At 35.1% G+C, this 13,124-nt stretch overlaps 2 protein-coding genes across 8 annotated transcripts in view; one reads left to right on the top strand and one right to left on the bottom strand.

Moving 5' to 3' along the window:
- Positions 1 to 203: 203 nt before the first annotated feature.
- On the top strand, positions 204 to 7,908 carry LOC113401018 (uncharacterized). Its single transcript, XM_026640763.2, has 16 exons — positions 204 to 364; positions 447 to 574; positions 666 to 714; positions 838 to 952; positions 1,181 to 1,261; positions 1,547 to 1,766; positions 2,017 to 2,058; positions 2,912 to 2,969; positions 3,058 to 3,154; positions 4,190 to 4,321; positions 5,139 to 5,306; positions 5,568 to 5,846; positions 6,050 to 6,125; positions 6,501 to 6,759; positions 7,396 to 7,550; positions 7,790 to 7,908. Exons 1-16 carry the CDS (start codon positions 234 to 236, stop codon positions 7,894 to 7,896), a joined length of 2,097 nt encoding a protein of 698 aa, XP_026496548.2. The 5' UTR covers positions 204 to 233; the 3' UTR covers positions 7,897 to 7,908.
- A 162-nt stretch (positions 7,909 to 8,070) lies between these two features.
- The window catches only part of Jvl (javelin-like), a 74,356-nt gene continuing 69,302 nt past the window's right edge, over positions 8,071 to 13,124 (bottom strand). For 2 of the 7 annotated variants that reach the window (XM_064215951.1, XM_064215953.1), the window contains exons 4-7: positions 12,561 to 12,659; positions 11,426 to 11,809; positions 10,828 to 10,856; positions 8,071 to 9,598 (exon numbers count right to left, since the gene is read on the bottom strand). In XM_064215951.1, the coding sequence (XP_064072021.1) occupies positions 9,268 to 9,598; positions 10,828 to 10,856; positions 11,426 to 11,809; positions 12,561 to 12,659 (843 nt within the window). In that variant the 3' untranslated portion in view covers positions 8,071 to 9,267. Of the gene's footprint in view, positions 9,602 to 10,078; positions 10,857 to 11,258; positions 11,810 to 12,560; positions 12,660 to 13,124 lie in introns of those variants that run through there. The other 5 variants (XM_064215954.1, XR_010309240.1, XM_064215952.1 and 2 more) reach the window with 5 other exon arrangements.

Raw genomic sequence — 13,124 nt, 5'->3', positions numbered from 1 at the left:
GTAACAAATAAAAAACAAAGGACAACAAAAACTATTCATAAAAGCACAATTTTAAACTAATGGTATTATTAATCTGCACTTAGATTAAAGGCGGGAATTAATCGGATGTACATAAATGATAAGTATCCAATCTTAATGTCAATTTGATAAGTGGCGGGAAAGTCAAGAAATTTAGTGTTAGTTTGTGGTGTTGTGTTGAATAGTTTTATAAAATTTAGTAGAAATAACTTAAAATGTTTTATCCTGTTGAATCTTTGAAAAGAGGAGGAAGATTTTATTTATGTTGGGTGGCAGACTCTTGGCCTCTTCGTTTTGCAACGATTACTCATCGTCAGCTTTGGTCTCAAGACATACGACAAATATGGTAATTTTGAAGGAAAAAAAACAGAATAGATGAGAATAGTATAAAAAGAAACTCAATTTAATCATATATTTTTTTATTTTAGTGACGATTTATTGGAAGTTATGAGAAACGAGTCTGGTCGCCCAAAAAATAGGTTTTCTTTACGACTGAGTTCCCAACTGATGCGTGGGCTAGTTCGATTATATCAAAGAAAAGTTACTGTATTCGTTGGTAACTATGTTACTTTATAATTGTTACGAATATATATTTTTTAATTTGCGATATAAAAAACACTTATTTTATTATTTTTAACTTATTTAAGGTGATTTATGCATGATCAATGCACTTGTGATGAAAAGCACTAATAAAAAGTAAGTACTTATCAATACAAATATTGTTTTTCATATATTATATTCCATTATAATTAAGACAATATATACTTTATGATTGAGCCATATATTTTGAAGTAACATATAAAATATTAATTTAAATAGAATAATGCATGAAACAACAGCCCATGAATCAGTAATGATGGTTAATCGTCCAGAGTTGCCAAGATTGGTGTTTGAGGAACCAGTAGATGATGATAAGATTGAAGAACAGATCCGGGTAATTTAACAGCAATTAAATTGAATTGGGTTATTTATTAAAACTAGAATTAATAATTATTTTTATATAAGTTTTATAATTATAACAATAATCACTTATAAAGATTGATGAGATTGAAAAGAAAAAAATATATTTAAGATTATTAATTGGTATTTTAAAGTAAAACTTAAACAGTATAATAGATGAAGCTATTGGATATAAGATGTTAAAGAGAACATTTTCTTACAGAACAGTGGTAATGTAGTTGCAGATTTACAAGATATTACGTTGAAAGAACCTCTTCTGCCAGAAAACAGGATGCATTTAGATGTAAGTTAACATCCCTTATGCTATTTTGTTTGATAATTATAAGCCAGTGTAACTACAGGCACTAGGGATATAATATCTGAGTTCCCAAGATTAGTGGTCATTGCAAGAGTTGGATAATATTTTCTTATAGATCCAAACGTACAGTGGTGACCACAAAATGGTGGTTTATATTTTGGATTAATTCAAGTATTTAAAATAATTTAATGATATCAATAGCTTCATAAAATTTTTTAGTCCATTTCATGGCCCTAGGGAGCACAATGATCAAATTCGGTATATTATTAGGATGGTTTCGGGGAGCTCCACCCTGATCAGCCGCTGCAGTTGCTAGCGGACAGGACTCTAGAGACCATGTTGGTGCAGGACGCATCTGCCACAATACACAGCGGACTGGACTTGCAGGACTTGTCCACAGACAAGTCGCACGACAAGTCCAGACGCATGCCTCACGAGTCTGCGCAGATGGAGCAGATATCTGAACATGACCTATCTATATTTAGAAAATGTAAGCATGTGTAAATTTAACAAGATAGATAGATAGATTACTTGTTCATAGGATAGTGGAATCTTCTTTTTGTCACATTTCTGTTTGATATATTAATTAATTTATTTTTTAAAACAAAGCAATACCATTATATTCATCATTATCAGTCATTTTATCATTATCATTCATCAATATAATTGTATTGCTTTGTTTTAAAAAATAAATAATCATAATAAAAACTTATTACTATTCTCAACAATCTCTTTTACAGCAGTTGGTGAAGAATTGATCCCTGGAGCTGATTTTGATAAAGGTAAGTCCATGCTTGGTTGTTTCCTATTTATTTCGGGATCAGAAACGGATTAAAGTCTACGTCTTCGGGCGACATAGTATGCGTGTACGTGTAATAAGTCACTTAACAGAGGGCAGTTTCTAGGCAGGTAGTATCGCCCAACGTTCTCTGGGAAACTGAACTGAAATCACGCTGGTCGCTGTACACTCGGCATCCAGAAAATCTCTCGCTCTAGCCCTCAGGGCTTACTGAGGCTATCTCCCTCTCACCTCTTATGAGATAACCCTAACATGTCATGCTGTGTTAATTTAGTGTCAGCAGTTCCGTTACGGGATTTTTCGATTCGTTTAATCAGTTCACTAACAATTTCAACATTTTCATCTCAAGCTTTTCATCTGTTACCATTGTGGTCTCCACCACCCCAATACAACGTATTCTTATCGAATATAGGAGCAGATATAAAAAAAAATCCATGCAATCTGCTAGTAGATTTGCAATATAAACAGTTCTTGATTGATAGGCATATCTTTATTTATAATACAACACCATTACACTTAACTACTTATATACACTTAAATTTAACTTCCAAAGTTCTTTCAAACTTCGTTGATGTGAAAAATTACGAAAATAGATTATTCAAGATCTCGACCAATGACATCACATCAAATCGATTGTAAAACTTGTTTAATCATCTTTTCTCCTCTTTTCTCCTCTTGATGGAATACAGTATTGGTTTATAACATGACGTCATAACATCCTGTCTCCCTTTCACCCATCCTCACCGATTTCTCACTCATCTGTAAAAATGAATAAAATCAGAAATTATTTGATTAGTTATTCCAATTTATGTATTAACCGTCATATCCTCTCACAGAAATACCTGAAATTCCCGAATTCCCGCCTCCCGACTTGCCTGCTCCTGAAACAGAGAAGTTAGTTTTTAATGCTTAATGTAACCTTTTTTGTTTTCTATTCTCTATGACGACAATTTATGTTTTTATAAATTTATTTATAAAATAGCCAATTAGGACAACGGTTAAGAGAGTCAGTACGACCTTCATCTCTTGAGATTACAGAAAATGCGAAGGAAATATCACTCGAAGAAATTGTTTTGCAGGTATTCATTTTATCGCGAATTAAATATTATGGGTAGATTTAATTTAAGATTAGAGATCGCCTATTTGTAATATATACAGTAGTGTGGGTAGTACAAAATGTTCGTTGTCAGTTAGAATTTAAATAAATTGTAATGTAATATAATTCCATTAAACTAAGAATTGAATTGAATGTAATATAATTATATATATATAATATTAATAATTTATTAGAAGTATGTAAAGGTAAGAAGTTTTGCTGCTTTAATGAGACAAGACGTAATTTATAGCTAAGATATTTAATTCGGATCCGATTAAAATCGTAAAGTGACCGTCATAGTATAAGGTTGGTTTCGGGTCTCCGGTTATTGCCGATTGCTAGCTGGGGCGATTCTACTAACTTATAACGTCTATGATACATTCCTGATTCTTTTCCGGTCCAAATTCAATGATTCCTCATAAAAAAAGCCTCAGTTTAATCGTAACTACGGACGAATTGTACTTATTTATATAGCTTACGATACGATCCCGTTATACTCCGATCCAACTTTTCCAAAACGCAACTGGAGCGTTGCGTTTATAGAATAGGAAAACGGCTGAAAGGCAACGATTCTTTTTCGATTCGATTGCGATAAACGGTCGATATGTCAGTGGAATTGGGGCTCAGGTCGTTTTGTAGAGCCCGTGATACACGTGCCTTTAGCTCGCATAAAAGTTTGCTAGGTACGGTGTAGGAGTTACTAGACTACCAGTATGCTAGTTCTTAGCATTCGAGGATAACGTAAGACGGTTACATTTTTCGCCATTGCGGGAACGCGGGTAGATCCACTTGCGTTGTACCATCAAGCTTAATATGTCGTGTATTGCCTCAGATTGCGTATTCAACTCGTTGAAGAGTAGACAGATAGAGTATTTTTTAGAAACTCGTATTGAACCAGTTAGCGTTGTAATGTTTTAGTCTAGAATTCTAGTCAATGGCACGCTGTCGATTTGACGGTGTGTTAAACAATTTATAATAATGTAATTATTTTTATTCAATTGTTCATTTATCTTTTAAGGAACTGGAAGAGGAGCCCCGAATGAAAAGGCGAAAATTAAAAAATAAGTTGATCGTTGACAAGAAAATTAAACTGAGTTCTAATTTTATACGATCGCGCATCGAAAATATCAATGTGGACCTGCGTTGTGAGGTGCGTTCATATTAGTTTATTGGTAGGACTGTATAGCCTGTATAGGCATCTATCACCAGTTATTCTACTGCAAAAGAACACCATCATAGGTGTGAATGTATTCCAGCTTGAACATATTGAATATCAGAAGAGTGGGTTATCCAGTGGCATTTGCTACCTTACTTCATTGGCGGATTAAAACAATTTTTATTTAATTATTAGTCATTTCTTCTACTATTGTCAGTGCATAAGTGCCTACTTTATTTTTTGCTCATACACCATTTTTTATACATCTAATGGAAGGTGAAAAAATAATTGTCTTACACGTCGAGTTGTGTGAAAGAGGTCAGAAACTCAATTTTTTTGGCATTATTTTTTTATGACAAAGGTGGGCGAACTTGCAAATGGGCCACCTAATAGCAAATTATCAACACTGCCCATAGACATTAGTGCCGCAAAAAATATTAATCATTTTTTATATCGCCAATGCACAACCAATCTTGAAAACAAAGATGTCCCTAGTGCCTGTAGTTTCACTGGCTTACCCATCCTTTAAACCTGAACACAACAATACTATTTTTTTGCTATTTGTAGGGCTTTGTGTAAGTAAAGGTGCATGCTCAGTAGATAAAACTATTAGGATGATCGAACTCTACATGTGCCTCATCCCAAATCTGTCGCTCTAGGTTCAAGTCAACTTAAGCTTGCTGGTAAATCAAGAGGCGCATATGTTTGTCTGCCTTCTGTTAAAAAAAAGACTTAAAATAATATATATTTGTATTATATATGTTATCTCGTTAATATACTCATATCAAAAATAAAATTTATTTGTTTGTAGGACGGTATTTGCGACATAATTAGTATCTACGCAACACCTAACATTCTTCTAAATAGACCGGCACACTGCGGATCGTCACTGCATTCGAACTTTGGGTACAAGCTGTCCTACTTGTTCTCGAGAAACCTGGGAACAGCGCAGAGACACTCAGCAGATAGAGATATTGAGGTGGGAGACGCGCTTTACATTATTTTGTTGACTTGTGTAATGATCAAAATTTATAATTGTGTATGTATCAGACAGTTAATACATTTTATTAATAACATAACTCTAATAACTAATGACTACAAATTTAAATTGATACATTGTTCATTTAGTAGTTATATTTAAGTTCTTTAAAAACTTATAATTAATCGACTAAAACAAGTATCTGTTACTCTTATTATAATCACGAACAAATGTTGAACACACAAATGAATTTAATTACAGGAGGTTGTGGCTCAAAGAACAAGGCCGACTGCCTCGTGCCACATGAGGTCGATTCTTGAAAAAATCGATGAAGAAACTGAACCAGTCGACAAGAGAGTCCCGTCCGCGCGCCATGAATTCGATGTTTCAAAAGAAATTAACATCACGGACCCGAACATTGTACAAGACGAAATACAAGTGCCAGGAGCACCGGGCCAAGAAATAATGGATATATCGGATTTACCAACACAAAGAGTGTTTGCAATGTCGCAGAAACGAACAAGCGAAAATGCTCCTTCGGTTAGTTAAATATAAAGTCTATATATAAATGTACTAAACGGAATTGGAATAATTGCTTATTCAAAATATTTTTCATATACCTGTTTTTTTAACAATTTTCACATATCAACATTTCTGCTATATACAAAAAAGTTCGTAGTTGGCTTTTAATGTTTTATTATTATTTATAAAAATATACATACTTACATTTTTTTTATTAACAGCCAAAAAGGCAACGTCGTGGTGGCTACGTGTCGTACAGACTCAGCCAACAAACAGAGCTGGAAGTATATAACACAGGTATAGTACAAGATTGTAAGTCTACCACCCCAAACTTGATGTGAATAATTTAACCAGTAATGTAGTTGAATAATACTAAGGAGCGTTAAATTTTAATTATTTGTTTATATTTAAGTGATCAGCCAGTCGACCTTCAGTCCTACACCCGAATAACCGACGTTGGGGTTAAAAGGCGGGGCACTATTTATTAAGGATAAACAAATAAAAAAATAGTTTGTGATAATAAGACTTTTTTGTATGGTTTTTTTATAGTATTTTCTAAAAAAAAAATTTAAAACCAAATTTTTAGTATTAATATTTATAGCCGTTTCAACTACAAGTAAAAACATCAATTAATTTTCATGTAGATTACAAAACAATTTATTTTAATTACAGAAGTAAATAAAGAGAATATACCTCATAATCGTCAACAAGACGCAGAACGTATAACTGCGATGTTAGTTGAAGCTGGTCTCGCAGATATACAAGAACAAGAGAAGACAACAGACGTCGAAACCAGAAATCCAGTGATGTTGACACAGAGAAGTAGAAAAAATGGCAGCGAAACATCGGAAACGCCACTAGGAAGTCTAGATAGAACCAAAGTGTCCTTGGGGGACTCGGAGAAAACGACGGATTCGAAAAGATTCATTCGGTGAGGCGTTTTTCGTAAATAAAAAACTCTCAGTACAGGAAAGAAACAAATTGATTGAAAAAGTAGCTAACTTCTAAATAGGTTTTTTAGTCCTGTATTGAAATTAAATTTTCTTTTTTGCGTCCCAGATATTTTAAAGAAGTTTAATAGATATACTGCTAAAGATTGTTTTGCAATTTTGTGTTTCTAATAAACGTTAATAGCTTTCATTTTACTTTATTACCATTTATAGTTGTTGCATATTATGACGACGGTTTCCAAGAATCAATTAATTGCAAACAATTACTTACTAAATGCGATAATAACAGATTAAAACTCTCTATTTGTATAATGCCCAAACTATTTATTGTAAAGTTGGTAAATAGTTATTTAAAAAATATGATATAATGTCTGTGTTAGTTGTATAAATTTTGTACCTTGTATGGTTAGTGATTTTTTACATTTAATTCCCATGAGTAACCACCATAAATCCTTGCAGCAATCAGCGAATTAGTGAATCATTTTAGTTTACAGACACTTCAGACCTATAAAATGCTATGGATTGTCAACGTCTTAATCGCAACACTATAAAATCTGGTGTACAAGATCAACAATATGCGACAAAGACAATCCTCACATATCTTGTTTTCGTTTTAGAGAAGAATGGGGAACCCAAGGCACGATGCACAAGATCTACAAATGTATAAAGAAAGGCGTGAAACCGTTGGACTTGCATTACCTCGTTACGAAAGGTCCGATCATCTCGGGCCACCGCCGAGTTATCGCCGCTCGCTGTTTCACTTCCATGCTGAGTAAGTTATTCGGGTTATTCATATTATGGAACTCTTAATGACCCGTTATCTAATGCCTGAAGTAAATTTAAATGTTTGGCTATTACAATAGATGTTAAAAGATATTTGATTTCAACTAAGTTACGGTATTATTAAAGTAAAAGTAACTCTCATATAGTTTTTAATCACTTTACCTTTATAATTTGCATTTTAAATGTGGCGCTTAATTTATATTTTAATGACGTTTATTTGTTTTTCAGAATTAAAACAACATGGGTTTATTAACATTGTAAAAGATTCTAATACGTATGAAATTAAAGATATTGCTCTGGGAAGCAAAATTATTTCCAGCAAGAAGCAAGATTAATAAATATGAAAAAAAATTCAATACAATGCAAATGTATTCTAACATACTCACTTATAACAAAGTCTCATAAAAATATTTAATTTGTTTAAATCTTTAAATACTATGTTCATAATTTCCTTTATTGATAAGTTACCTTTATTACTAGTGTTAAATAATAAATAAATAAAAAAAAAGTTTAAATTGATATGAACAATTTATTTGAGTAATTTGTATATATTGATATGATTTCTGTACAACTTTACACAGGTCATCAACTAGATTCAAGTCAACTATATATTCTATGAGTATCTTTAAAGTAGGGCTGTGGCTTAATAATTTACAATTTCTAAGAGCGTGAATGGAAGCTGTACATTACACATTTAATTTACATTATACATTTTCAAATTTAATCTAAACTTAAAGTATATAAAATAACCGTAGTACATCGTAGAATTGGAATATTACATACTAAGCGCTAAAGTTAATTCGCAGCGGGCAATAACATTCTTTAATAGTTAAGTTATATTAATAGTATGAAACATTTAGACTAAACGGAGTTTCTTAATACATAAAACATATCACTATGTCTTTATACAAAATCAGTCTCCTACTATTTGTAATCCATCTCTGTATGTAAACAACCTACAAACCAACTAACCTTTAACTTACAACGCAAAGGCAGTCACTGCGATATCGCAACGGACGTACGACATTGGACGTTTGGACAAAGCTCACACAACGGTACATGCGTCGACCACAAGGTTGACTGCCGCGGAAACACATTTTTTTTAAAATTTTATTCATCAAATGCCAAATAATTATAGATTTCACATTAGCAAAACAATTCCAGCCACACGCCACGTTTCACAGCCTTACTACAGTCGTTCATGCTCTCACACATAGTGACAGTCGAGCCATCGGCTTAGGAATGACAATTTAAAACAGCTACCATTTTTACATAACTTATACAACGGCACATATTTATATTTATACATCTATAGAAATTTAGGAGTGTAAATTTTAGTTACAAGTTATAATATGGTAAGATTTGAAATTATATTAAATAGATACCTAGATAGATTAAACGAATAATAAAAATCCGCATATTTCTATTGAGAAGAATCAAACGATTATAATTATTAATTATATTTTTTTAATAATTCGTATTCACATCTAATTCATAAATAGTTTCTAGAGCCTTTACAATAGGAATTTATATTCATTATTCTAAGCATGACGATGAATTTAAACCGAGAAATAAAAATTCGAAACGAGAAACGAACATAATGAACTCAATCAATTCAAGATGTGAAATTATCACAGATATCACCGGAGACGAAATTTATACAAGGCCTTTCGTAAACACAGGGACGACGGGAATCGAGTTTCCTGTCACGTAAATTTAAAACATGCACTAAGAGTTTCGGACGCAGCGCACAGCGGCACCCGGGCAGACGGGCGACTCCGACTAGGCGAGCGAGTCGTCGTCGAAGTCGTCGCGGGCGTGCACGCTCTCGAAGTAGCGCTGCGGGCGGCCGGCCCACAGCTCGTCGTAGCGCAGCGAGTCGCGCAGCTCCAGCGCCAGGTTGCGCGGCGACTCGTAGGCGAGGTCGGCGGGCAGCGGGCGCAGGCGCGGGAACAGCGGCGCCAGGCGCTCGGCGCGCGCCACGTACTCGGCCGCCAGCGACACCGCGCGCGCCGCGCACAGCGACGCCTCGCACGCCTTCTGCACACATCGGAGCGGTCAGCGGTCAGCGGTCACTCGCTACTCCTATCTGCCGGGGCTGATGTCTCGGAAGAATTTACTTTTCATTTTTTTAGAATAAGTGTATTAATATTAGGTTAGACCCCGAGGGTTCCATTCACCTTGAAATGCTCGCTGTTAGAGGTTATGATGAACTAATTTGTAGGTTATTTTTTTTTCTTAGTGTATAATATTAATTTTCTGAATGATAAATAAAAATTGCCTTTGTGTTAAATGTAAAGTTAGTTATTAATTTTATTGTTTAATCCTATATTACATACACAACGTTCGTTTTGTAACCGCGTACAATTTTAAAGCTTTTAGTATTAATACCACTTGATAAAAAATCATTCAACTTCAACTCGGTGACGTGATAATAAAGTGACAATATAGTCTCGACCCGTGGCCTGTATGTCATGTTAAGACTTGAGATTTCACAAAACAAAAGTATTTCAAATTAGATCAGATGATATTTATTTCCCGCATTATATAATACAAAGGTGCTTAAAAATTACAATACGTCTAGTTGAATATTATTCAATGAGTTTAAACACATACAGCCTGTGTTAGATACTTGTTTTTCCTTTTTGCAAAATTAAGTATTTTTTTGTCTAAATGGTGCCGGCAAGTGTTGCTTTATATTTGTGAATGTCGATTTGCGTCAACAGTGCAATTTGAGCCAAGTGGGTAGAGCGAAGGAGTGATGTTTCGCTTTGTGACTAGCCAATTATTACCGTTATGCCACTATGTCAATTACTTTGAAAATAATATAATAACAAATCATAGTTAACAAAATAAATAAATGAACTAACTACATAAATGTTAAACCATAAAATGTAATGCGTGCATGTTTTTTCTATATGACTTTTGTTGATCACGACGAAAAGAGGTAGTAATCAAGGATAGTTTAACAGAAAAAGCATGGCGTCCTCACAAAATTTGACAAAATTTAAGGTTATAATATGAACAAAAAAGTAAATAAAAACAATTGTTTTGGGATTGCTTAGTTACCATTATAAGTACTAGTGACATTAAATTTTGTCACTTTAGTTTAATTCATTTTAGTAAAATGTTTGAAAACAATTTAGTGATAAAAATATAGTGAACAAAGTAACATTGTGAATTAATAAACCAAACACAACCAGAGTACGGTGAGCAAACACGCAACTAATCTACAGGAAAACAAAAATTACATAACAGACCCATACCACATAAAGTTGTTGCACAGGGGATGGAACTGAAAACAAAAGTTTTGCGATAAATTAGGTCTCCCCCAGACATCAACTTTTACATAACACCTCTTATATTTTATGTGCTTCGATTTTTGCTGTATTTTTATACTTAAAATAATAATTTCGACAAAGAAAATAAGACTAAAATAATAATAATTAAATTTGGGTATTTTTTTTTTAAATATAATTATCTGTCACCTCGACGTTGACAGAAATAAGATAATTCTCAAAGCGTTTATTAATTACATTGAACATGGCGGTTAACTGTGTAGTTAGTGGGAGATCGGTTAGTGACATGCTACCGTCTACTCTACCATTCGGTCCGAGTCCTACCGCTCGAGACGCGACCGGACCGTAAGAAATCATAGTCGGCGACGAGAACCAAACGAAACGAAACCAAAACTTACGATCGACATAATGGCATGAACTAGAGCGCGCCGCCCCCGGGACCGAACGATCACAGAACAGTTATTAGCGGGTGAGTCACTGATCGGGTGCACTGTCACACGGTGTCGGACGCCTACGAGTCCTTGAAGGAGAACCAGGCGTTCCAGAAGGAGCGCGACGTGCGCACCTTGCTGTCGTGCGAGGGCGAGCGGCGCACGGGCACGGCGCACTTGGCGTCCTTGCGCGCCGCGCCGCCCGAGCGCGTGGACGCGGCCGAGCGCGCCGAGCGGCCCGAGTGCGCCGAGTGCGCCGAGGGCGGGCGCGGCGGCGGGCGCGGCGCGGCGGCCTTGTGCGCCGTGTGCGTGTGGCGCGGGATGCGCGACGGCCGCGCGCGCGGCGTGTCGGCCTGGCGCGGCGACTCGCTCGGCCGCGGCGACTCGGGCGCGGGCGGCGCCAGCGGCAGCGCCAGCGGCTCCATCTCGCGCATGCTGCTGTGCGAGCGGCTCTGCTTGCCCTCGAGCTGGCGGACGCGCGCGCGCGCTCCCTCTAGCTCTATGCTCTTCTCCTCTAGCTGTCGAGTGGAGATTTATATCATCGTTAGATGGTATGCTCTCGTTATATTTATCATTTTTCTTTTAATTCTACTTATTAATAGTAAAAAAAATCTTCAATAATTTCTTCAAAAAATAAATTTTGATACATACACAAAAAACGGATTTATTAAGATTCGGAATATAATGTAATGATTTAAGGATCTACGCTGTCATATCGAATTAACAGCTACTCTGTAATCTTTATTATAGTAAAACCGACAATTACAAAAAAGTGACGTCAAACAAAAAAAGTCACACCGCGATAAACATGAGGAAAATAAAAAAAGTTCAATATATGTAATTAGTGCTATAAAATGATATTGACGTATTATAATTATTCGTTGTCGAGGTGAAAGACGTGATTATCTCATTGAGACGCCATTTTGTTAAGACCTATAAACTTCTATCGTCAATCGCCTCGTTGGTAATTGTAAACATCCACTTGGTAAACTAAATCTCGAACTATTAGTTAAAGACTCATGGAATAATTTCTCTTTTCAAAACCAAATGGCAGCAAATGTAAAAATATTTGTCTACTTTAATTATGTAAGCTTTAGCGTTGTGTGCTTAAAGTAATAATTTAATGGTCTATTCGAACTTTTTTATTTTCTACGAATTTTCTAGATAGTGTCAATATGGCGGAATACGTAGACTGCGTTTTCTTTGTGATCAAAGTAAAAATCTCCTAGTTCGTATTTAGTGAAGTACTATATGTATAGCGTCTCTTACTCTGAACTTGAGGTCTTCATTCTGGTCCCGTGCTCGCTCCAGCTTCTCCAACAGCACTGTGCGGTGCGCCGCCTCACGCCTTAGCTTAGAGGTGATCACCTGAAAAATCATTAAAAAAATTAAATTGATATTTAAAAATATTTATTGATGTAATACATCATTTTTCTTTATGTAAAACAGGTCTTCCTATAGTAACAAGTGTGAGTACAAGCGTAGAGGCGACTTATTTAAGCGCTACACAAGGCACGGGAGTTTAAACATCACTTTGTCAATTTTTACTTCAGCCCATTACCTCAATCAAGAAAAAATCAATTGGTCCGATGCGGAATTAGAAGTTAAGGATTTCACGCTAGCCAACGAGAACAAGTAAACTTTGTGATATTTTACTAAGAATAAGAAGAAAAACGAAGAAGAAGAACAATTCTTAGTAAAATAATTATAAGTAGATACAAGTTGAAATTAAATCAAAATAGATTTGAATTCAATTTAGAATCAAAACGGACAATTCTATAATAAATGTTTTATCTTTATCCTAGGCAACGGTTGTTGCATCTTTGGTCCATA

This window comes from Vanessa tameamea, chromosome 10, assembly GCF_037043105.1.
Source record: "Vanessa tameamea isolate UH-Manoa-2023 chromosome 10, ilVanTame1 primary haplotype, whole genome shotgun sequence".
Lineage (NCBI taxonomy): Eukaryota > Metazoa > Arthropoda > Insecta > Lepidoptera > Nymphalidae > Vanessa > Vanessa tameamea.
The sequence above is the reverse complement of the archived record's forward strand: the minus strand, read 5'-3'. Positions and strand labels throughout refer to the sequence as shown.

Excerpts from the sequence above, each read along its gene's own strand:
- LOC113401018 (XM_026640763.2), top strand. The coding sequence starts at position 234 with ATGTTTTATCCTGTTGAATCTTTGAAAAGAGGAGGAAGATTTTATTTA. Across the intron at positions 4,322-5,138 it reads ATGTGGACCTGCGTTGTGAG|GACGGTATTTGCGACATAAT; the intron begins GTGCGTTCATAT and ends ATTTGTTTGTAG. Across the intron at positions 6,126-6,500 it reads GCTGGAAGTATATAACACAG|AAGTAAATAAAGAGAATATA; the intron begins GTATAGTACAAG and ends TTTTAATTACAG.